Genomic DNA, 24,529 nt, shown 5'->3' with positions numbered 1-24,529 from the left:
GAGTAGACTAAGAAGATGCTCAGGTTGTCAGGAAACTTGAATGGTGCCCCAGTCACCTGGCTGCTGGGCAAGTGTGAGTTTCCGGGGGACCAGAGGCATAAATATTAATCTGGCACCCCACCTTCCATAAGAGTCATCTCTAGGGGATGGCCTTGGCCTCCTTGAGATGAACTAGTGAATCAGTGACCCCAGGGCATGGATGTGTATCTCTGGTGCACCCACCTGCTCACCCCGGGACTTCATTCCAGATGACCCTGATGAACACGCTGACCAAGGACAAGTATAACTTCAATTGCAATCGCTGGCTGGATGCCAATGAGGACGACAACGAGATCGTTAGGGAAATGACTGCTGAGGGTCCGACAGTACGGAGGATAATGGGCAGTGAGTACTGACTGGCTCTCCATCCTGGGGGAGGCGGTGGAACTCCTACTTAATGTGCCGATGGGGGTCTGGCCCATGAGCTGACTCAGTCCCTGCCTCTGACCCGGGCTCCTGCCCTCTCAGGCCCCTCATGACCTTGATGACCCACAGCACCCTTGAACTTGAACCCCATCCAGCTCCTACCTCTCCTCACTTCTCCTAGTCTGTCAAGGACTTGTGGATGTGTGGAGGATGGATTTTAGGGACAAACCTTTAATAAATCGTCCAGGGGAGAGAAAAAGTGGTCCTGAAATTGGGCAGGGACTGGGTAGACTACAGAGGAGAAGATAAATTCAAGAAATATTGTGAAGGTGGAAGTGGCAGGACTTGAATGAATGCTGTGGAGCCACAGTGGTGAGAGAAACGTCCTGCTGAGGAAGTTGGGAGAAACTTTGCTCAGACATTGGTGCTAGGTCTTCTATGGGCAGGGACTTGATAGATAAAGAGCGATCACAGTGAGGGTGGGATGGGGAGGCAGAGCATTTCTATAGGTCACACATAAAAACATGCCTGTAACATTTAAAACTGTATGAGATGTGGGGCCATCACAGCTGTTTTTTGTTTGGTTTTGTCTTCGGTGATACTATTAATGAACATTGCAATGAAAGACAAGAATCTCTAGTGACTAGTATTGGATTGAAGTGACATAGGCTGGGACCTGGGACCCTTTACCAGAGTGCGTGTACTGACAGCAACAGAACACAAAGAAATTGCATGTGACTGAAGACAGCTGCACGCATGTGCAGTCAGGGCAGTTAGGAACAATAAGATACAAAAGATCAAAACCAACCGCCATTTCTGAGACGCTGGGAGCAAAAGCAGGGTCCTGTGTGTGATCCCTGCCCACAGCACCACAAAAGGGGTGGTCAGAACACCTAAGCCTCCCCTCTGCCCAACCCACTCATCCTCCCCTACCCTCACCTAATTTAAGGAACCAGCTTGCCCTCCTTGGAGAACGAGCAAGGGCACCTGTTACTTGCTTTCACTTCCTTTTGCTGCAATAAACCCTTGCCTGAATTTCTCATCTGGCCTCTTATCAATTTCTATTGATTAAAGAGTCCGAGGACTCAGGTCAGTAACAGAGGGGCTGCCTGTCCTGGCTATAACGGCAGTTTAATGCCTTCTGGGGGCCCTTGGCAGTACTTTGGAACCCATACCGACTTGAGTTTCTCTTTCCCAACTGTTCCTTCTGGTCCAATAAATTTCTCTTGCTCTTGGAACATGCTCATGTCCTTACTCACCTCTACAGGACCTCAGATCTCCTTTTCTGGTCTGGGTGCTTCTTTGTAACAGCAAATAGAGCTGGTGGCAATGTCTCACTTCACCACTTGGTACCAGGGTATTGTGAATAATGTGTAGGGCTTCCTGGAAATCCTGCAAGTGGAGAGTCTTGGACTCATGTAAAATGAGTAAATACAATTTAAAATCAATTCTCCAAGATTGAACTGTATACTCCTAACTTACCTAAAAAATAAGGGCGAGTCAAGCAAGCAATTAACACCATACCTGAGAGCCAAGAGGCTTCTGGGAGTGATTGCACTGATCAACGCAGATCAGGAGACAGGGACAAAATACTTACTGGCCCACAATTTATTTCACCTTGCCTTTCCCTTAGGACCTATGTGAGATGGTAAAACCAACGAGGTCAGCATTCTCCACTGGTACCCAGTGGAAGTGATGGGCGGGATCCCACTGATAAGCAGGCAAGAGCCCCCTGGACTCAAGGGCTGAAAATCATAGCTACTTGCTAATCAGGCTGAGCTGTAATTTTAAGATTAAAGTACAAGAATCTCTTATTAGAGGAAAAAAAAACTCTTATACTTACCCGTCTATTTAAAGTCTTTCACTGCTGATGGCCAACAATATAATTATCTCTAATGGTCCACAGTCTTCTTGCCAGGAAGGAGCTTGGAATCTCAATGGCAGGTGGGCTGGGAGGGACCCCTGATAACTTCCAGCCAAACGGACCTTCAAGCTCCTGAACACAAGGGGCTGGAATCCCCAGGCATAGGGATTTCCGAATTCCCTCATCAGCTTGCTTCTGGGAATGGCCTGACAGTTGCAGCCGAAAAAGCAAAACTGAACTTCATCAGAATTCAGAATGACACGAGGTTGGTGTTCTCTCTTCCCTTCTGTGCACCCACGTTTCAGTACTCACTCCAATTCATGCTATTTGTTCCTCTGACTGTTAACACAGTCCATCACTGGGAGCTTAACACAAAAGCATCAGCTTCAGTGCTGCACAGGCTAGAAGTTTAAAACATTTAGCTTTTGAGTGTTAACAGAGTTGATTGGAGAAGGTAGCAATGGTTGAATTTTGGGCACTGTCCCTTTGAAGAGGCCGTGTTGGGGGCAGGAGGCCTTCCCCCCTTCTTGGCTTCAGTGGCTGCCTCTGTCGGCTCCACTCAGGCAAGTCTGTGTATGAGCAGTCATCCTTGACCTTTTCTTCTAACAAGTGGTTTTGCTACAGACACCATCTTCATGAACCCGTGTATTTAATGATTAAACTTAATTTTCAGATATCTTTATATCTCCAAATAAAAATGAGCATATTACTGAAAATATAATTTGTGCATTGAATTAAACTTACTGGTGATTTGTCTCATTCCTCATGTACTTTATCTTCATTTTAGATGGACCACCGATGAGTAGTGTCCATTTAAAAAAATAGCTTTCTTCTGGTATAATGCATGTCCCATACAATTCATCTATTTAAAGTGTCGAATTTAGTGATTTAGTATATTGATGGAATCATGCATCTATGACCATTATCAAATGCCAGAATATTTCATTGCCCCCCAAAGAAACCCCGTATCCTCTAACAGTCACATCCATTCCCCTACCTTACTCCTCATCTCTGTCTTTATCTATCTGTTTAAAACAATGATCTGGTTTTTTGTCGCTATAGAGTTGCCTCTTCTGGACATTTCATGTAAGTGGAATCATATAATACATGACTTTTTCTGTCTGTTTCTTTCACTTAGCACAGTGCTTTTAAGGTCCATTTACCTTGTAGCATATATCAGTATTTCATTTCTTTTAACTGCTGAATAATATTTCGTTGTATGGTTTTACCACATTCACCTGTTGATGAACATCTGGGTTGTTTCCCCTTTTTGGCTCTTATGAATAATGTGGCTATGAACATTCATGTATAAGTTTACATGTGGATATATGTTTTCAACTCTCTTGGATATAAACCTATGAGTTGAATTGCTGGTTATATGATAATTCTGTTTAACTTTATGAGAAACCGCTATCATATTTTTCAAAACAACTGCACCATTTTGCATCTCCATCAGCAGTGTATGAGAGTTGCAATTTCTCTGCATCCTTGTCAACACTTGTAGTTCTTATGATTCTTTTTCATTGTTGTTTGGCTATTCTGGGTCCCTTGAAATTTCTTATGTGTTTTAGAGATAGCTTGTCCGTTTCTACAAAGAAGTCAGCCAGGATTCTGATAGAGATTGCATTTCATCTGTAGATCAGTTTGGGGAGTATTGCCATGTTAACAATGTTAAGTCTTCCAATCCACGAACATGAAGTGCTTTTCCATTTATCTAAATCATCTTTAATTTGTTTTGCAGTTTTTTAGTTTTCAGAGCTTAGTTTTTTTCACTTTTTAAAAAAAATTATTGAGGTATAATAGACTTACAATGTTATATTTAGTTTCAAGTGTACAAGATGATGATTTGATATTTGTATATATTGCAAAACGGTCACCACAATAAGGCTAGTTAACATCCGTCACCATACAGAGTTACATAATTTTCTTCTTGTGGTAAGAACTTTTAAGATCTACACCCTTAGCAGTTTTAAAATATGCAGTGCCCGTATTTTTAGCCATGGTTGCCATGCTGTGCATTACATCCCCATGACTTAATAATTGATTTCTACTTGTTTTCATAAATTTATTCATAAGTATTTTCTTCTTTGTGATGCTGTTTTGAATGGAAATGTCTTCTCAATTTTATTTTCAGATTGTTTATTGCAAGAATAGAAATACAGTTGATTTTGCTATATTGATCTTTCTTAAAAATTAATTATTTTTGTCAAGAGATATCATTAAGAAAGTAAAAAGTTAAGCCATACAGTGGGAGAATATATTTGCTATCCCTTTATCCAGCAAAAGACTTGTATCTAGGGTACACAAAGAACAAAAATCAATCAGAGAAAGGCACAACCTCAGTATTAAAAGGTGCAAAAATCTTGAACAGGTGCTTCACAAAAAATGATTGGGAACCTCTTGTCTGTCTGGGACAAGGGATATTCAGATGAGATGAACCTTGAGTGGTGTGGGACCGCTGGGGAAAGGAGCAAGGTCAGCCCAGATGAGAGCTGGCGGGAGAGGAGGAGGCAGTGCTTTGAAGAGGGGGCAGCAGGGCCAGGGCTGCTGAGAGTGGGGGGCTGTCAGCCAGTGATGTCCCTCTTTCTGCCCGCCAGTGGCAAGGTACCGCGTGATTGTGTGCACGGGGGAGCTCGAAGGTGCGGGAACCGATGCCAACGTCTACCTCTGCCTTTTTGGTGACGTGGGGGACACGGGGGAGCGACTACTTTACAACTGCAGGAATAACACCGACCTATTTGAGAAGGGCAACGTAAGTTGCAGCAGTGCGCCCCCCTGGCCCCACTCCCCACCCCTTACTCCCATTCCCTTGTCTTCCCTGCTCCAGGTAGAAATGACCACTGGTACTGGGACCTCAACCATCAGAGAGGCGGGCTCTGGGTGAGGCAACAGGGAACTGACATGCATGACACTCACCAGGCTCCTAGGACTATCCAGCCGGGAGCTGGAGAGCCACCCTAGTGAGGTCACGGTCCCCTCCCCACCTCAGGCTTTGAGAAGAGAGCAGAGCAGGAGGACCCTTGGGGGTTAGGAGCAGCACCTTTCTTCCCTCGGGGTGAGCAGGCGGGGAAGGAGACTAAGCACCTTACATGTGGACTGGAGGACGCAGGTTTGCAGAGAGCTGGGACACTGAGGGCCAGCTTGGGAACGTTGCCTTCTCCATTAGGCTTGACCACTGGAAGGAACTTGCTTGTTTCCTTTTTAAAAGAGAAACGAGAAAAGACACTAAACATGGAAGTGAGAGAACTGGGTTCTGCTCCTGGCCTCATTCCAAATGTTCTGGGGGTTCCCTTTGGTTTCCCCAACCATCAAATGGGTTTACTGGGGAGGCTGAGTGTGGCCAGCCTGATCGGGGCCGATCCCTCCATGCCCTGAGCCTCAGTTTCCTTGTGTCTAAAATGGGGGAAAGGATGCCTACCTGTGGCTGGCTGTTGTGAGAATTAGAGATGGCCCGTAGCGCACAGTAGGCGCTCAGTAAAGAATCATAGTTGCATGATGAACGGCCCTAGGTTGCTCGCTGGGGAAGGGGATTTGCAGAATGCTGGCTTATAAGCCTCGGTCCTCTCCTTCCTCCGCCACCCCTTCCTTGGGGAGGGAAGGGTAAGCCCTGGAATGAGAGTGGAGGTCTCTCTCCACCCTTTCTTACCCTTTTCTTTCCACATCTTCTGACTCCTTCATTCACCAAGCCCACCCTTGTGTTCCTGTCCCTGGAGGGCCCCAGGTTTGCTCACGTAGATTCTGCTGCTTCACTGGTGTGCAAAACTGTAAAATTAACAAGATCACTGGTTCCCCCCAGTCAGTTCTAATCATTCCCCTTCTCAAAAGGAGGTCAGCATCCTGCTGTAGCAAGGAGCTCAAGGAGATTAACCAAGGAGTTAATTCAAGATAAATGGTTAGTGATTGATGACAGCTTAATGTGATGATCCTCCCCAGGGGATCTGCCTTTTAAAGGGAGATCCTAGGGAATGGCCATAGTTTAACCAAATAATAACAGATATCAAATGTTGGGAACTTGACATTGAATGATAGTCCGTGGGAGAAATTGGGAGAGGGGGTAAACTGTCCTTTATAGGGAGCCCCTAGCCCACCTGGGAAAGACCAATAGCCCAACCCATCAGCTACAGCTTTTATGATTTCTGGGTCTGTGTCTTTCCTTGGCGTTTGGGTCCCAGGGGAGCCACCATCCAACTGGCCTTTGCTGTCTTATCCCCCTGAAGGCTGACGAGTTCACCATCGAGTCCGTCACCATGCGGAAGGTGAGGCGGGTGAGAATCAGACACGATGGCAAAGGCAGCGGCAGCGGCTGGTTCCTGGTGCGTGTGCTGGTGAGAGAAGAGGGGCAGCCGGAGAGCGACAACGTGGAGTTCCCATGTCTCAGGTACACGAGCCCTGCCTGCTTTTATCTTCTCCAGCTGAGGTTCTGGGCCTTAGTTTTGGGAAGTCTCAGCCCTCCTCCAGGACCAGGGAGCAAAACGGTAGCTTAAGGATGTAGTCGATGCAAGAATGAAGTGGCCCTGCTGGTGGCATTTAGACCTGGGTCACACATCCCCGCCCTGCCATATACGCACACACAGGTGATGCACCACCAGCACCGGGTGTCCCAGTGTGGTGCTACCACGGCTATTCAGTACCAAAATGTTGATTTTTTTTAATGATAAAATATGACAACTCATATTCAGAATTTAACTGAGAGCTACTTCAGAGGGTTAGTTACATGCTGAATTAAATTTTTGAATTAAAGCTGCTTTTTTTTTTCCATTTGGATGGCTTTCCACCACATCTTCTCCCTTTTAATATCTTACTTTGTTTTCATTTCCTTTCCCCAGCTTACTCATGAGGTAAAATTTCTTTTCTCTTTTTCCCTAAGCATTTGGATTTCTTTCACAGCCAGTTTGGGCTCTACCAAATGTTCCTGACAGTGACGTTTTTAGAATGAGAGGGAACACCAGCATTTTTTTGTGCCATCCAGTTGGCCATTCCCATTCACCTGCAGCCATGAATGGGAGGTGCACACTTAACTTGGGGCTTTGCACCAGCTGGATTCTGCCAATCCCAGGTCCAGGCTGAGCCCTGCACCCGTGGACGAGGTGCAAGCTTACTTCATTCAAGCTGGACCAGGCTTCTTGCCCAAAGACAGCCCTCCTCGGAGTGGATGGGGCAGACTGCCCAACAGCCCGGCAGGGAATGAATTGCTCTTTCTCTAATCAGCCACACAAACACCCTTGTGCACACTTGTGTGTGGATGCATTTACTGCTGCTAATTTGCTTACCACCCCTCCCATCCAAGTAAGTGCAGTTTCCCAGCCATGGAGGGCCACTGGGGCGATCACATGGGATGATGATTGTGAAATGATTTTGACCATGACCAAGGCATCTATAGTCTCCAAAGTATAGCCACTGTTAGTACTAACAGGATTACATCGAAAAGATAAGTGATGATTCGGGTGGTTCCAAATGAGTGGTACTGACAGACAGAGGCTCAGAGCAAGGGTTGGGGAGCCATGGAAGGCTTCCAGAAAGAGGTGGAACAGGACCTGAGCCAGGAAGAAAGACCAGAGAGTGGAGGGACGATGAAGAGAAGAGAGGATGCGTCATCCAGGCTGGAGAAGCGGCGTGAGACATGGGACTGAGGAGGTGGCTCACAGAGGCTGGTGAGGGGTGCCTGGCACATGGGGGAGGAGCAGGGTGAAGGGTGGGGTGGGAGAGTCCTGGTCTGTCCTCAAGTCCACACGGACCCGTTTGCTCCCTGCTGGACCCAGAGGCTGCCTGGCTGGGATGCTGGATGGAACAGCCTGCCTGGTTTTATTCCCACACACTCAAAAGATATTTCTGAAGCATTTACTATACACGTGCTCCCTGTCCTGGGACATTTGGGGTCTAGAGAAGAACTAAACAAGGGGCAAGTGAATACACTAAGAAAGTGACAGGCACCCACTGTGAGGAGTGGAATGCGGGGAACGCGCAGTGGTGGCAGAGGCTGCTGGACGCTGCCACACTGAGATGGGTGGGTTTGATGGGGAGAGGGTGGGTGAGGTCTGTCTTCACAGAGGATGCTCAGGCTGACTTTTTGTACAAGGAAGAGGGGAGTGCCAGGGGAAAGAGCTTGAGGGTTCTAGAACTCCACTGAGACCAAAGCAGGTGGACAAAGGAGAGAGCCACCAGGTGGGGTCAGAGGTGGACAGAGGCCTGCATCAGGAGGGCTGGGGGGACTCCAGCGTTGGGGGGTGCTTCCATTTCAGAAAGTTCACTCTAGCTCTGGGCGGAGGACAGGCGGTAAGGGGTCCAGAGGGGAAACAGAGCAGTCAGGGTGTTGTGGGTCCATGACGGTACGTATGAGCTTGCTGCGGCCGCTGGGACAGCATACCGCAAACCGAGTGGCTGAAACAGCAGAATTTGGCCTCACGGTTCTGGAGGCCAGAAATCTAAACTCCAGGGGTTGGCAGGGCTGTGCTCCCCCCACGGAGCTCTGAACAGGGTCTGCTCCAAGCCTCTCAGCCTGCGGTGACCACAGGCGTTCCTGGGCTTGGAGATGGCCGTCTTCTCCCTGGGTCTTCACATGGCCTTCCCTCTGCAGGTGTCTGTCTGTGTCCAGATCTCTCCCCTTGTTATAAGGATACAAGCCATTTTGGATTACGGCCCACCTAATGACCTCATTTTAACCCGATTATCTCTATGAGGATTGTTTCCAAATAAAGTCACATTCTGCAGTGCTAGGGTTAAGGCTTCAACAGATTTTTGAGAGGGGGACACAGTTCAACCTGTAACTGGGCAGCCTGGCCCTAGGTGGTGGCAATGAAGGGGAGGGGAAGGGCTACACCACTGGTGGATCCTGGAGGTAGAGTTCATAAGACTTGCCACTAAGAGGGAGGAGAATGGGAGGCCCCAGGGCTCTGCCTTGTGTAGGTGGGTGGAGGTCTTGCTCTCCACTGAAGTGGGAAGCCTCGGGAGGAAGGACTGGGGGCGGGGTGGGCATGGGCTGGACTCTGCAGGTCGAGTTGGTGTAGGTTAATTTTGAGATGATTGTGCATCCAGTAGGCAAAGCCAGGCCTTGAGAAATACATTCAGGAAACAAGAGCATAGAGGTGGAATGACACACGAACTTATTTACAAAACAGAAACAGACTCACAGACATAGAAAACAAACATGGTTACTGTGGGGGAAGGGAGTGGGAAGGGATAAATTGGGAGTTCAAGATTTACTTGGTACTAACTAATATATATATATATATATATATATATATATATATAAAATAAACAACAGGTTCATACTGTACAGCACAGGGAACTATATTCAGTATCTTGTAGTAACTTATGGTGAAAAAGAATATGAAAATGAATATATGTATGTTCATGTATGACTGAAGCACTGTGCTGTACACCAGAAGTTCACACAATACTGTAAACTGACTATACTTCAATTAAAAAATATATATGCAAAGAAAAGTCAGGAAAATAGAGGAGATCCTTTAGGGGGAGTGTGGATGAAGAAAATGAGGACCAAGCCCGGGACAGGTCAGGAAGAGGAAGGGCAGCCCGAAAAGGGGATGAGGAAGAAGTTGGAGTGTCCACACTGCCTGCACCGCCCCGAACATGGTGCAGGAACCAGGAATCCGGCCGCCCACCTGCTGTGTGACTTTGGGCAAATCTCTTCACTTCACTGGTCTTCCGTGCCTTCCCAACCAGCAAATGTCTTACGGTGATTGTGAGGGAGTAATCGGACTGCACTGTGAACGGAGCAAAGTCTGCTAAAGATCCAGGAGATGCCAACGCCACTGATTGTAGGGCCGACTGGGAGCTGAAGCCCCTGACACACCCCAGAGCCCTCCCTGCCCCCAAACACTTAAGAGGTCACAGAGTTTCTAGAAAATGGATTCTTCTGCCTTGCTGAGTTGTGTGGTGAGTGCACAAAGCAGACGTATTAATCAGAACTTCTCTGCCAGGATCAGGGAGTGGTGAGCATCTTGGCTGTGGTAGGTGTGTGTCTACCTGCGTATGTATGCGTGTACGTGCGTGTTCCGTGTGTGCACACACATGCATACTTGCACATTCTTGTGACCCAGGGAAAGAGCAATAAAATCACCAGCAGACTAGCTCAGCCATTTGGCAACATGTCCCTCTGAAACTGGGCCGACGTGTTTGAAGCTGCAGGAAAATGGCTATATTTGGAAATATCTATTAATACCTTGCAAGTATTTGGGTGGCAACTAAAATGACAAGTCATGCTTTCCTTTTTCCGCTGGGGAGGGCCTGGAGATGGAGAAGTGCTGGGGAGAAAGAAGAGAGCGCAGATGGGGTTTTGCAGTGGCCAAGGGGGCCACCGATTTTCCGTCCTCCTCACCCCAGTGAATGCGTGGCCAGGGCTGCCTCACAGCCTTCTCCTCCGCAGTCTTCATGTCTGTGGGACGTGCCTCAGTGACCCCAGCACGACAATCAGAGGTTGATTTGAGGGGCTCTAGCCAGCACTCCCTCACTCCCAGGTCTCTCTCCCAGCCCCTGTCATCAAAGCCAAGAATTCTGCAATTGTATCTTCATGTCTTAGAATCCCAAGCCTTTTTCGGTGTTCTCAGTTCACAGCACCAGAGCTCACGGGAAGTGTAACAACTTAGTTGTCGGCTAACATTTTTTTAAATTGAAATATAGTTGATTTACAATATTGTATTAGTTTCAGGTGCACAGTGAAGTGATTCAGTTATACATATATATATATATATATATATATTTCAGATTCTTTTCCATCATAGGTTACTACAAGATACTGAATACAGTTCTCTGTGTTGTACAGTAGATCCTTGTCGCTAATCTGTTCTATGTGTAGTAGTGAGTGTTAGCTAACAGCTGGCTGACAGCAAGGTCCTGTGGGCATGTAAGGTCACGTGCTTGGGGAGGGAAGGGGAGAATGCAGGGATTGGGGGAGAGCGCAGAGTTGCCTGCATTGACCCTGGGGAGGGGGCAGGATACTGGAAGAGGGGATTGTGGTGTAGGGAGGCCTGAGCTCCAGGTGGGGAAGGCTTCGGTGGGGCGATGCCTTGGCTTCTTTGATAGGTTCTGTGGCCGCGGAATTGCCTCCCTCTCGGGAGTGTAAAAGGAGTGGGCTGCAAAGACAGTCACCAACACAGGCAAATGGGGAGATGCTCTGGTCAAGAGGCAAGTATCTTGGTTTCCCTGTGGCCCTGGAGAACACTGAGGGGCCATCTTCTGCTGCCATCACCCCATATCACAGACCATCTCGAGGGCTGGGACCTGGACAACTCATGCTGGCACGGTTGTCTGATTTCTTCACCCGAGTCTCTGTGCTCAGCGGGAACTGTGCTTTTCAGGCACACTGGTCCGCTGTCTTTCCCCCTTGCGGATGACCAGCAGAGGGCAGGGGCCATTGTCTACCCCGATGTCCCGATGAGTCGCAGCCGTCAAATCCCAGCCCTGCAGGGTCCAGGCCCAGCTTCTCTTTGCTGGCAAACCTCATTCATCCTTGAGGACTCAGAGGAGAGCCCCTTCCTCAGGAGTCTTTCTCATTTCTCTAAATTTCTATTGACCTTACTTTGGCGCAGCATCCATCCTTGTCTTGGTCTCCGGTGCCTCAGCGAGCCTGCCTTGTCTTCTTGACTAGACCATAGGTTCTCTAAGGGCTGGGCTGCGTCTTATTGATCAGAGTGTCTCTCTGCCTTCTCCCCATCCCTGAGCCCTCAGCACACTGCCGTGCACACGGTAGACTTCCGGAAAAAGAGGTGGGGTTTTTTGATGATAATGATGACATAGGTGTTCATGGCTTTTAGAACAAACTTTTTCCATGATTGCTGAAGTCCCACATCAAGTGACCCTGCCCCTGCTCCAGCCTCATCTGCCAGCACTCCAGCATTCACTCGCTCCATTCCATCCACACTGGCCTTCCGTCCCTGTGTGCTGTTCCCTCTGAACGTGCCTCCCCCTCTCCTGGTTAACTCCTTGTCATTCTAGTCTCAGCCAAAAATCACTTCCACAGGGGAGCTCTCCCTCTCCAGTCTGGGTTGGGGTCTCTTATTCTGAGCTCTGGTGGCACCATTTTCCTTTGCTGAATTCAAAGCTCTGGCCTCCTGGTGATGCTGTATGACTTGAGTGATGGCTGGTTGATGGGCTGCCCTACTCGAAGAGCTAACACCCCTCGTCTGCCCCCAGGTGGCTGGACAAGGATAAGGATGACGGGCAGCTGGTCCGAGAGTTGCTGCCCAGTGACAGCAACGCGACATTGAAGAGTAAGTCGTCCTGAGAAACAGGAGGGGGGGGTGTGCCCTGGGCAGGACGGACGCCCTCCCTCGGCTACTGGGAAGCCAGCCCTTGGAGAAAGCACACGTCCTTCACTGCACTCCATGGAGGCAGCACTGGGGAGGGTGCGGAGGAAGAGGTTCCGAGGGAGGATCTGGCAATCTCTGTCTGTCTGATCTGCGCACACGGTCTGTTTATGGCCACGTGTGTGCAAGGGGCCCCGAATGCATCTGAACCTCTGTCAGTGAGCGTAGCAAGAGCAGTAACACCGGCCAGCGTTGCCCAGCGCTGGGGGCACCCATCATTCAGGGCCCTGTGAGGATAAAACCCTCACCAAAGGGGCTATGCAGTAACTTACAGTCTTCCTTACTGTTGATATTTCTTCCAGTGCCTTGATCATGAAAGTCAGACAAATACCGAAAACACCAGCACCTCATATTTATCACTCATTATCTCATGCAAGCCCGGCAGTCCCCCCCAGAAGGGAGGCAGAGCCCATCTGTCAGATGGGGACACCGAGCTGGCGCAGCTAAATAGCTTCCTAAGGTCAGAGTGCAAACTGCAGAGTTGGAACTAGAGAATCCAGTCTCTGGATGCAGAATTACAGAATTTACGAGCTGCGACAGTCCTGAGGAGATGAACCAATGCCTTCACTGGACAAGTGACTCATGCCTGTAGCAAGGGGACCCTGTAGTCCAGCCAGGTCTGCAGCTGGTGATGGAGCCGGGACCAGCGCCCAGGGAGCTCTGTCTTCTTGCATGGCTCTTCCCGCTCCAGCCAGCCCTGCTTCCCCACGTGAACGGGGCCCTTCAGGCTCCCTGCTCCCCAAGTCAGAGCCTTAGAAAGGATTTAGATGGAAAGTGGTGTAAGGAAGAGGTCGTTTTCTCAGTTCCTGCTGCATCTTTACAGCAAGAAGGACAAAAGCCACTTCCTCAGTGCCCTCCATTGTCCCTGGAGTAGCTGATCTGGACCAGACCCACAGCTCTGGCCTCTCCCAGGGCCAGGCCAGTCTGCAGGGCTGCCTCCAAGGAAGGTGCTTTTCTCTGAGTCTTTCTTGCTGGCAGGAAGGCCCCAAGACAGCCGTGACTAGCTGGGCAAGCCTTGGAATTGGCATCACTTGCTTCTCAGTGCTTCCCTCCTCATTCCCAAGACCCATGCCCTGGAACAAACCCATAGGACTCAGGGTCATGGCTCAGGGTATCCCAGGACTTGCCTTTACCAGGTATTTTTATCCTCCCTGTGGACAGATGACACAGACTTTTCTGGGTAATACAATGGAATAACACCTGAATGGCTTTTGGGTTAAGAAATGGGGCCTTTGGGTGCACATTAGGATTTCGCTCGTGGCTGGCTGTTTCTTAAGTGTTTCCATCTTGTGCCAAATACATCATCTTCTGAGGCTCAGATTCCTCACCTGTTAAACCGAGGTCAGAACACTCAGCACTAACACCGTGCACATAACACGCTAAACACCGTTCTGCAAAGGTTGATGGTCCCTTTGCCTCAGTTTCTTTGTTCATCGGATAAGAAATTGCAAGAGGTGTTTGTTTTAAATCTTAGTATTTGTGTCATGCCTTCCTGTTCCCAGCACATCTGTACCCTGTGGGGCAGGTCAAGCAGGGATTAGAATTTTGATTTTGCAGGTGAGGGGACTCCACAGAGATGGCAGGACCACCCCCCTCCAGTCACAGGGCTACTTAAAGAGAGCACGAGCCTGGGCTCCTGACCCCCAGCCTAGTGTCCCCGCCTACTGTCCCCGCCCTGGCTGCCCATGTCCTCCTGCCCCACACCCCCTCCCACTCCCTGCGCTAACCCCCTGCCCTTCCTGCCTCCCACCTCTGGTTGTTCAGACTTCCGCTATCACATCAGCTTGAAGACGGGGGATGTCCCTGGGGCCAGCACAGATTCCAGAGTCTACATCAAGCTCTATGGGGACAAATCTGACACCATCAAGCAAGTTCTCCTTGTCTCTGACAACAACCTGAAGGACTATTTTGAACGTGGCCGGGTGGACGAGTTCACCCTGGAGACCCTGAACATTGGAACTGTAAGTGTCCTTCCTGGGACCATGTGACATAATCTCACCCGTTCCCTGGTGTGTATTTGCACATGGGTTCACACACACACATACACACACACACACGTACACATTGGTGAACCTATTTTGCAGGGAAAAAAATGCCCACTTCGGGGTTAGTGAGGTACGCTGTTTCCCAGTGATGACCTAGAGCAGCAAAAGACATGTGAACAGTGGTCAAGCTTCTAGTCTCTCTTTGAGCTAGAATGCATATTCTTAGTGGCTGAAGTCCCAACATTTCCTTTACCTCCGTGGCCAGGACCAATGTGCTTGGTTCCTGTACACTGGTGTGCAGGGAAGGAAAAGAGAAGGAAGAAATATAAAGAGGGGCTGAAGACACTTCCCAATTCCAAACCGAAGTGTGTCTCAGAGTGACGCCTGGGAAGTCTGTTTCAGTGTGCGTGTCCAGGCCACACCCGAGACACTCGGCCTCAGAGGGTGGGGCCCCAGGGTCTCCCTCCATCACGTCTGGGTCCTTCACCTGGAGAAGCCTGGGTCTGACTGCCTTCACTCAGCTGTTGGAAACTTTTCTAGAAATATCTGGGCTGGGCTGTGTGTTACCACCTGACCCTCTCAGGGAGACTGAGACGTTGACCAGCTCCCCTTTCCTGACCCCTCCCCTCCCCTCTTGGTGAGCCTCACCCTATTTCAGGTGCCCCCTCAAAATACGCTCCAGGGAACAATCCCACGTCAGTTATTTATACCTTGAAGGTAATGAGCTTAGATCAAGATTTTCCTCGATCAAAATGTATTTGCATTTTAAGCTGAATTAAGAATTGTAGAGTGAAAGGCTGTTGCCTTTGCTGAGGATTTCTGGCAGCAGCCGGCAAATAAATGAGCCGCCTGAAGGGAGGGGGAGGGTGCATGGGCCCTTCTTGTGTTTCTGAAACCCCCTCAACAAACAGTGTGGCCAAGAGGTTGGGAGTGTGGGCTCCGGCTGCCGGCGGCCTGGGCCTGACACCCAGTGTTTCCACTTACCTGCCGTGTGTAGATTACTCAATCTCTGCCTCATTTGTATCGAAAGGGATCCTAGTGGGATTGTCATTAGCATTAACTACGTTAGTAACACGCACGTGCACGCACTAAGTGTCCAGTAGAACACTCGCTGTCATTGACTGAACAGCTGCTCCGCGTCGGGTGCTAGGTGTCGTGGAACTGACACAGAGTCCCTGCCATTAAGGAGCTTTCGTCATGTCAGGTAGAAACACCCGTGCCTGTCTTCACTTGGTCACAGTCCCAGGGCCACAGAAAGACAACAGAGCTCTCCCATATCCCTTGGCACGCGCCCAAAAAGCTCTCGGGCTGTGTTTGTAAACATAGCTGGTTTCCTTCCGGCAACTCCAAGGATTAGGTACATGCACTCAGCTGTGACAGTGTGTCCATTACCAGCTGCCAAGGGCACTTAGCACATGTAAGAGCGAGAGCAGGGCTCACACGGACAACTTTCTAAATCTGGCCTTTGGGCGCCAGACTCACAGCTAGCATTCCCCCTCCAAACCATCAGAGAGAGTATCTGAGGGGCTGGAAGGGATCTTAAAGGCCACCTGATACTTCCATCTGGTGTTAGATCTGCCTTGCATGCAGCCTTTCAAAAAAAAAAAAATCAAAGTAATTTGAACATTGAGAGCTAGGTACATTTAAGGATGGTAACACAATCACCTATGCACTCATCTATGTTGCCCGTGGGCAACGATGCTAAACTGTAAACTAGCGAAGCAACTGGAGTGTTACTGGGGGAAAATGCACCTTAGTTCTAAGAGAGGAGGAATTGGACCCAGAAGGCCAGAACCCTAGGAGGCTGTCTGCATATTCTGTCTCCTGTAGGATGGGGATGTCAAGGAAGAAATGCAGAAATACGTAGGATAGTCCATTGTTTAAAACAAAGCAAAGCCAAATCATGAACGCAGCTCTCAGAGGCGGATGGTTGACACTTGAATGTTTGCCTGTACAGCCCCACTTCTGATGCAGCACACCACCTAACACGCAGAGCGTACTGGAGCTTTTAAAGCTCATGTCACCACACCTGTTCCCTCACTTGCTTCTCCCAACTCTCCCAGGAGATGAGTTGGATTAAAAAGAAGGCAACAGAGCCTCCAGGCAGGAGGAGTACCCTCCTTCCCCTGTTGGCTGATGGTAGACAGGACTGGGACCCAGTCTTCTCCTGGTGAGTGTGCCTGTCCTGAGGAACGAACGAGGAACAGAAGACTGTGTTGAGGAGAGGGAGAACGGTTGGTGCTGCTGTCTGGGGAGTAGGGATGGAGGGATGGAGGGATGGAGGTTTGAACCTACCGACTCCTTGCTCACCGGCGTCCCACCTTCCAGATCAACCGGCTGGTGATTGGGCATGACAACACGGGCTTGCACGCCAGCTGGTTCCTGGGCAGCGTCCAGATCCGTGTGCCCCGCCAAGGCAAGCAGTACACCTTCCCTGCCAACCGCTGGCTGGACAAGGACCAGGCAGACGGGCGCCTGGAGGTGGAGCTGTACCCCAGTGAGGTTGTGGAGATCCAGAAACGTATGGAGGCCGAGGTGGCCGGGGTGGGATGGTCAACAACGCTCCCGGTGGGGTGGGTTGGTGGGGAAGGAGGAGGGGCTGTGGGCAACTTGGATCCTGTCTCAAAGGGGAAGCTTCCAGCTGCCCCTGGTACATGGCTCTGGAAGGGAGAGGGGGCTCATTTTACAGACGAGGAAACTGAGGACTCAATGGATGAAACATTGTTTTCTGGGATCAAGGCAGCAAATGACTTTATTAAAAAATAAACCTTCTCAGCCCTGTGTACAGAGGAGTTTGGGAAAAAGTCTTCCCCCAGGGCAGACTGGCTGAGGAGATAAGCTGTTTGTTCATTCTCTTATTCGATAAGTGTTTGTTGAATCTTCTTCTGTGCCAGCACTGCCCTAGGCTTTGCAGAGGCAACCATGAGCAAAACAGACCAAATCTTTGTCCTCATGGACTTTACATCCCACCAGGGGAGGCAAACAATGAATACATAATATAATGCCAAGTAAGAGCTATGAGGAGAATGAAGTGGGATGGGGGTTAGCAATGGCATGGGGGTCAGGGACCTTCTTGGACAGGGTGGTGACATCTCTGAGTGGAGGTGAAGATCAAGGCGATCTGGCCACCATTGCACAGGATGTGAGCGTCATAGATTAGGAAGGGGTCAGGAAACAAGAGGTTATTTAGAGGGTTAGAAAGACGGTGGGACCAAAACCTGGCACACTGTCCCTTCCCTCCCCTTTGCATTTCTACATCTACCCCGAAAGCAGCCATCTGAGGCTCACGTGCGCAGGAAACTTGCTGAGAAAGGACCCCAGTACAAACCCACCTTTTCCTCTTCCAGAGCTCCCTGTGTCTTTTCATTGCGTGCATTTTCTCTCCCCAACTAACCTGTAAATTCCTTGAGGGCTGTGTCACATTCACACACTTGGCAATGGTACCTGCCATTGTGAAGAATCAACTCTTTCCCGCTCTTTATAAGTTAAAACTCGGTCTCCATCAGAGTGATACAGGAACTAGTTAACAAGATAAAGATAAAAAAGAAGCAGTTCCTCAGCTACCTCCTGTCTCACAGAGGTAACAACTTTTTAATGACTTTCCCTTTTCCTCTGAAATGGATCTCCATATTTTCAATAATATATTTATCAATTTCTTGATTTTTCCATCATAGACATTAATAGTGACTTCCTATTATGCAAGAGGAGGATTTAGCTTTTCTCACGCACACACACGTGCACACAGATGTTTCCCCTCCTTCCAGCCTTCAGCAATCAATATTTGATTTGTACAGTATTATAACGACTTAAATATCATTCACTCCTGAGACAGCTACTTATAATAATTATATTTCATCTTTATACAACTTTTTGGTTTTTTTCTGGAGTTGATAATAGCCTCATTGATTCATCGGTGTAGTTTTCTATATACCCATCTGTATTTCTAAATACCCATTCGTATCCCCATCTCTATCTTAGTCTGCTAGGGCTACCATAACAAAATACCACAGAGTAGGCGGCTTAAGTAACAAAAATTTGTTTTCTCCCAGCTCTGGAGGCTGGGAGTCCAAGGTGGAGGTGTCAGCAGGCTGGGTTTCTCCTGTGACCTCTCTCCTTGGCTTGGAGATGGCCACCTTCTCACCGTCTCTCACAAGGTCTTTGCTGTGTGCATGTGCACGTCTGTGTCCCAATCTCTTCTTATAGGGACACCAGTCATATTGGATTGGGACCCACCTTGATAGCCTCATTTTAACTTAATCATCTCTGTAAGGATCCTGTCTTCAAATAGTCACATTGTGAGATACCCAGGCTTAGGGATCCAACATATGAATCCAACCATTAGGGTGGGATGCAGTTCTTTCATAACCCCATCTTATCTCCCTTTCTCCAGTAGAACTAAACTTCTTTCCATATGTTCAAAACCCAACAGGAGTTCTGCTGGTTTCCTCTCCACCTCCTTCTCCCCCAGTCCCTGCCTCAAGGGAAAGTCTGGCCTGCTCTGTAGGCTGCCATGAACCTGTCCTTTTGAGACCTCCTTTGGACCCTCTTTTTGGAAATTCCATTCTCCCCTCTTCTGGGTTGGATCTCCTGTTACCTGGATTTCATATCTTGCTCTTCTTTGCTTTGCCCCCTCATTTTGGTAGAACACATTCTTCACTGGTAGTTTCCTGGGAAAAGGTGCATGGAAGAGGAGTGTAGAGACCCTGAATGTCTTTGATGTCTTTAGTCTACTGTCACCATTGATCCATGATTTGGCTTGTTAGAGAATTCGAGTTAGAACCTCTTTTCCCTTAGAGCTTAGAAGGAATGATTCCACCATCTTCCAGCTCCTAAGGTTGCAGTTAAGAAGCCTGAGACCATTCTGCTGTCCAACCCTTTAGGGGTTTTCTCTCTAAAAGCCTGGAGGATCCTGCTTTTATCCCTGGCTTTCTGAAATTTCGTGATGTCCTCACTGCCTTTTGTGATTTTAGTCTCATCCATTGTTCTGGGAACTCACAGGCTCCTTCAATCTAGAAGCATTGTTTTTAGTTCTGGGACTTTTTTTTTTTTTTGTATTATTTCTTTGACAATTTCCAACTCTCTATCTCCACTGTTTTCTTTAGAACTGAGCTCTTAGTGAGATGTCCGACTTCCTCTGGTTCTCTTCCCTTTGTCATTTGCCACTTGTTTTTGGGAAATTTCCTTTTTGTTCTTTATAGCTGTCCTTGACTCTATCCTTGCTTCAGAATGTTTTATTTCAGCTACTTATATGTTCATTTTCAATAGCTGGCTCTTGTTCTCTGAATGCTCAGAGAATTCTGCATAATCCTGACTACCTATTGTTCCGAGAACCGAGAGAGGGGACGGGGCTTGGGGTTCTCTCCATTCAGAATGCCAGCTTTTACTAGTCCACCCTCACTCCCTCCTGAGCCCGTTATCTCTAGTTCAGTGTCTTCAGGCTCTCAGCCAGTCCTCTTGTGTTCAGCCTTCAGTTTCTCACCTTGCTTTGGTAATGGGGGATCCCTCATCTTGATGAAAATAACAGCCTTCACTTGAAAAAAAACTACGATTTCGTCCTACAGCATTGCTGAGAGGGCAAGTCTTGTAACAGTCACTTTGAAAAAATATGGTCCCAGAGTTCTGGGAGACATTTGCTCTCCAATGGGAAGCGCCCTCTCGTGGTGAATACTTATAACACATGTCCACCCTCTAACAGCTGGATAAAGCGCTGGTTCAAAACACAGACGGTTCTCCCTGGGTAGCTGTATCTGTTGATTTCATCTGAAAGGTGCATATACTTAGACGAAAACTGTAATTTCGATCCCTTGTCCCCTGCTGAAAATAAGGAAAAAAACCAAACACACAGCCTTTGGCTTCTTTCTGCCTTGGGGTGCCTGCCCAGGGGGTAGGCACAGAACAGAGAGTGCCAGCTTGTGTACTGACTGCTCCTCATGCCTGGTTCCAGAGGATACATGTAGTGGGTAACTGAGCTTTGGAGTCTAATTACTTGGCTTTGCCACTTCCACCCCCTACTCAATTCCTCTAAGCCTCAGTTTGTCAGTCTGCAAAATGGAAATGATAGTACTCATTCATGACCTCGTGGGAGGACTGGATGAGATAATGCCTAAGAAGCACCAGATACAAGGTGCAGGCTCAGGAAATGTTTGCTCTGTAACTGTCATTACTACTGTTCTTATCACTAAATGTCCCATTTCTCCCCCGTGTGCCCACGCAGTGATCCACTATGAGGTTGAGATTTGGACGGGGGATGTGGGCGGCGCAAGCACCACGGCCCGGGTCTACCTGCAGATCTACGGCGAGGAAGGCAAGACAGAAGTGCTCTTCCTCTCCAGCCGCTCGAAAGTTTTTGATCGGGCATCCAAGGACACATTCCAGGTGTGTGTGTGGTGGGGGGCAAGGCAGCAGGGGTGCCAAGAGGGGGCCCAGCGATGTCTGAAAATGGAGGGGTTGGTTCTCAGCTCTGGCTTCTTATTTGAATCACCTGGGGAGCTTTAAGGACAAAGTGCTGCCTGGTCTACTCCTGGGTCAGTTGAATCAGAACCTCCGTGGTGGGAGATGTTTTCTGGGTGCGTTTCTGAGAGCGCTACCAGTGATACTAATGTGCTGCCAACACTGAGAACCACGGGAGTGGCTGATTCTGGTTTAGCAAAATATGGCGCAAGGTCCATGGATACTCCATCCACTCCGAGCCTTGTGGCCCCAGATGCTACAGCTCACTCAGCCCAAGGGGAGGGCCATGCCTCGCAGGCAGGATGCTGGGAGGCTTGGGGTCTCCTAGCTGTGTTCTGAGTGCTCTGGCCTCCTCACTTCCCTTTGAGAGATGAGAAAATGAGATAAGAATATGAGCATGTTGTTGGCAGGAGAGGAGGATGCCCTTGGGGGGACATGAATGTTTTCTGTGGGATATGAGTGTGTGTGTATGTGTGTCTGTCTGCAGATATGTGTATGCAGGAATTCATGCTGGGTGCTCTGTGAGTGTCTGTGCGCCATAAGCAGTTTGGCCCTCACCAGAGAGTCCTAACCCAGTGCCCCACAGAGAGGGTCCTGGCTGAGCTGGGCCAGGGTCACAGGTGTATGGAACGCTGGCACTGGGGGAGCCTCATGGAGTCCACCCGCCTCGTTACACTGCTGAGCAGGTGAAGGAACTCTCTGAGCCTTAGCTTCTTCAGCAGTTCAAACCTAGCTTCGTGACACCTGCCTGGCCTGTTGCATGGTCCCTGGAAGGATCAAAATAGTCAACGTCAGGGAAAGTGCTTGGGAAACTGACCAGTCGTGGAGGTGGAACAGAGCAGAGCATCTTGCAGATGCCAACTGACCACGTGGCTGGACGTGGTGGTGGATGCATTTCCACCTGGGCAGAGATGCAGGGAGAGGGGACGGCAAGCGAGCCCCCCTGAAGAGATTGATTGCAAGGATGCTGTGACTTGGGAAATGCAGGAGAGGAGGTGGAACCTGCTGAGGAAGGGGCTTCCCGTACCCAGAGCCCATCCCCTACATAGTTGAGAAGAATATGTCCCCCTTTCTGGGGTCCTGGGCTCCATTCTGGCTAATAATTGTCTCACAAAGGTGGTTTTGCCTGCATTGTAACTTCATGAACAGGGAGTCAGAACACCTGAGTTTTCATCTAGGTCTGGCCTCCAGGGTGGGAAAGTGGGCTCCAATCATGGGGACAGCCCCAGGCCTCAGTCTCTCCAGCACACAGGTGAGAGAACTGGTGACACTGGGCTTTGGGGAGTGTCAAACCCCAGACAAGGGCCTGTCAGCACAGGGAGTTCTAAGAGTGGCCCAAAGGCAGGGACTCCGTGCGAACTGTCCTCTGGGCTCTGCGGGGTCTAGATTTCCGCTTAATGTGAGGCTCAGAACAGAATGGCAGATCAGAGGTTGAGGACCTGATCCTCTGAAGGAAAGTGAAATCCACTGACACCACCCTTTGAGGCAGCTGTGCGCTAGGCCCAGTGGGGGAGAAAGGCAAGAAGGAGTGGTCCCTGCCCTCAGGAATTGCCCCCTGAGTGGGCAGACACTAGTGCCTGCAAGCAAAGAGGCCATGCAGGCCAGGCCAGGACCCCATCCCAGTCCTGGGCCCCCTCCCAGCTCTCAGACGCGAGAGGCCTGGTGCAGGGGACGGGCCCGGGGCCTCTGGGGGTGTGAATGGCACTTTTCTTTTTGAAAAAATAACATTTTTTTTTGGCTTACTACAAAAGTTAGATACGATTAATGCTGAAAAAATGTTTGGAAAGAGAACACAGAAAAGCACAAACTGAAAAAAAAGTAGTAAGAAAGTTCAGAAATTGAAATGAATAGGTTTTGGTTAAAGTAGAGGAGGGGATAATGGCCTTCTGGGGGAGGGAACCGCATGAACAAAGATATGGAAATGAGAAAAATAGGAATGAGTGTGATGTGCGTGATTAGAGTGTGTGTGTGTGTGTGTGTGTGTGTGTGTGTGTGTGTGTAAAGGATAGGGGGATTGAGACCATCCTGAGCATCACAGGGGTTTAAAAGGGAAGTTTGGGTGGAGGGTGGCGCCAGCCAGAGGTCCTGATGGCTGGCGGAGAAGCCAGGTTGGACGTGCCGGGGAGAAGGGGCCGGGGAGGCTTTGGGCTCAGAGGTCCCGCGCCCCTCCATCCCGCGGCTCCGCGCACGGGCGGCGCCCAGCCCCGCGGTGGGAGGAGAGGGCACGGGGAGGTGGCCCGGGCCACCCCAGCCACCGCCCCGCGCTCTGCCCAGCTGGAGGCGGCGGACGTGGGCGAGGTCTTCAAGATCCGGCTCGGCCACACGGGCGAGGGCTTCGGGCCCAGCTGGTTCGTGGACACCGTGTGGCTGCGGCACCTGGCGGTGCGCGAGGCGAGCCTCACGGCCGAGGAGGAGGCGCGGAAGAAGAAGGAGAGGGACAAGCTGCGGCAGCTGCTCAGGAAGGAGCGTCTGAAGGCCAAGCTGCAGAGGAAGAAGAAGAAGAAGAAGAAGAAGAAGGGCAGCGACGACGAGGAGGAGGAGGGGGACGAGGAGGAGGAGTCCTCATCAGAGGAGTCCTCGGAGGAGGAGGAGGAGGAGACAGAGACGGAGGAGGAGGAGGAGGAGGAGGATGAGCTGGGGCCTGGGATGCAGGAGGTGATCCAGGAGTACAAGTTCGAAGCCCACCGCTGGCTGGCCCGCGGCAAGGAGGACAATGAACTGGTCGTGGAGCTGGTGCCCGCGGGCCGAGGGGGTCCTGAGCGTAAGCCTGGGGAGGGGTCAGCGGGCCCCTGGGGGGCCCAGGGAGGGGGAGGGGGAGGGGGAGGGGGAGGGGCCCCACAGCTCTCCTGACCTGGGTCTGAAATGCCCGTTCTCTGTTGGGTTCCAGCGGCCCTGGTCCCGAGGCGCTGGGGAGGAGCCCTGATGGAACTCGCTGTTACTCAGTGTCAGGGGACATCAGCAGGAGGGCTGCTGAGGGCGAGTTTTGCCATGACTCTCAGCCTCTTGGGCTTCATAGTCAAGGGGTGTCTTGGGTAGGGGGGAGGGGCAGGTTGGGTTCCAGGTTAGCATAGATATAGGTGTACCCGTAGTTCCTTACTGCTCCCACCATCTCGCTGGACACATGGGGCTGAGCCCCGGGGTCCTCAATGCTGCATCTTCCTATGTCCCCAGCCAACACCTACGAGGTCCAGGTGATCACAGGGAATGTGCCCAAGGCCGGTACTGATGCCAACGTCTTCCTGACCATCTATGGCGAGGAATACGGGGACACGGGCGAGCGGCCCCTGAAGAAGTCGGACAAGTCCAACAAGTTTGAGCAGGGGCAGGTAGGGTGTGGGCTCTCTGGCCCTTGGGTGGCGGGTGGGACTCAGATGATGATTCCCGAGGCAGCCCCAGTCCAGTAGTGTGCCCTGCTGAAGCCAACCAAGTATAAAGAAATCACCTCCTCTGGAAGCCCTGGCACTTTGTGGTCGAGTTTATAAGAAAGGTACAAGTGGGCG

At 50.0% G+C, this 24,529-nt stretch overlaps 1 protein-coding gene across 1 annotated transcript in view; it reads left to right on the top strand.

Annotated features, from left to right (window-relative positions):
- The window catches only part of LOXHD1 (lipoxygenase homology PLAT domains 1), a 152,179-nt gene that overhangs the window by 58,534 nt on the left and 69,116 nt on the right, over positions 1-24,529 (top strand). Inside the window, exons 12-20 of the mRNA XM_064480296.1 lie at positions 249-384; positions 4,867-5,021; positions 6,487-6,647; positions 12,422-12,498; positions 14,359-14,555; positions 16,908-17,100; positions 20,794-20,954; positions 23,304-23,790; positions 24,201-24,355. Coding sequence (XP_064336366.1) covers positions 249-384; positions 4,867-5,021; positions 6,487-6,647; positions 12,422-12,498; positions 14,359-14,555; positions 16,908-17,100; positions 20,794-20,954; positions 23,304-23,790; positions 24,201-24,355 — 1,722 coding nt within the window. The remainder of the gene's footprint in view (positions 1-248; positions 385-4,866; positions 5,022-6,486; positions 6,648-12,421; positions 12,499-14,358; positions 14,556-16,907; positions 17,101-20,793; positions 20,955-23,303; positions 23,791-24,200; positions 24,356-24,529) is intronic.

Source organism: Camelus dromedarius, chromosome 28 (assembly GCF_036321535.1).
Source record: "Camelus dromedarius isolate mCamDro1 chromosome 28, mCamDro1.pat, whole genome shotgun sequence".
In the NCBI taxonomy this organism is placed as follows: Eukaryota; Metazoa; Chordata; class Mammalia; order Artiodactyla; family Camelidae; genus Camelus; species Camelus dromedarius.
The sequence above is the reverse complement of the archived record's forward strand: the minus strand, read 5'-3'. Positions and strand labels throughout refer to the sequence as shown.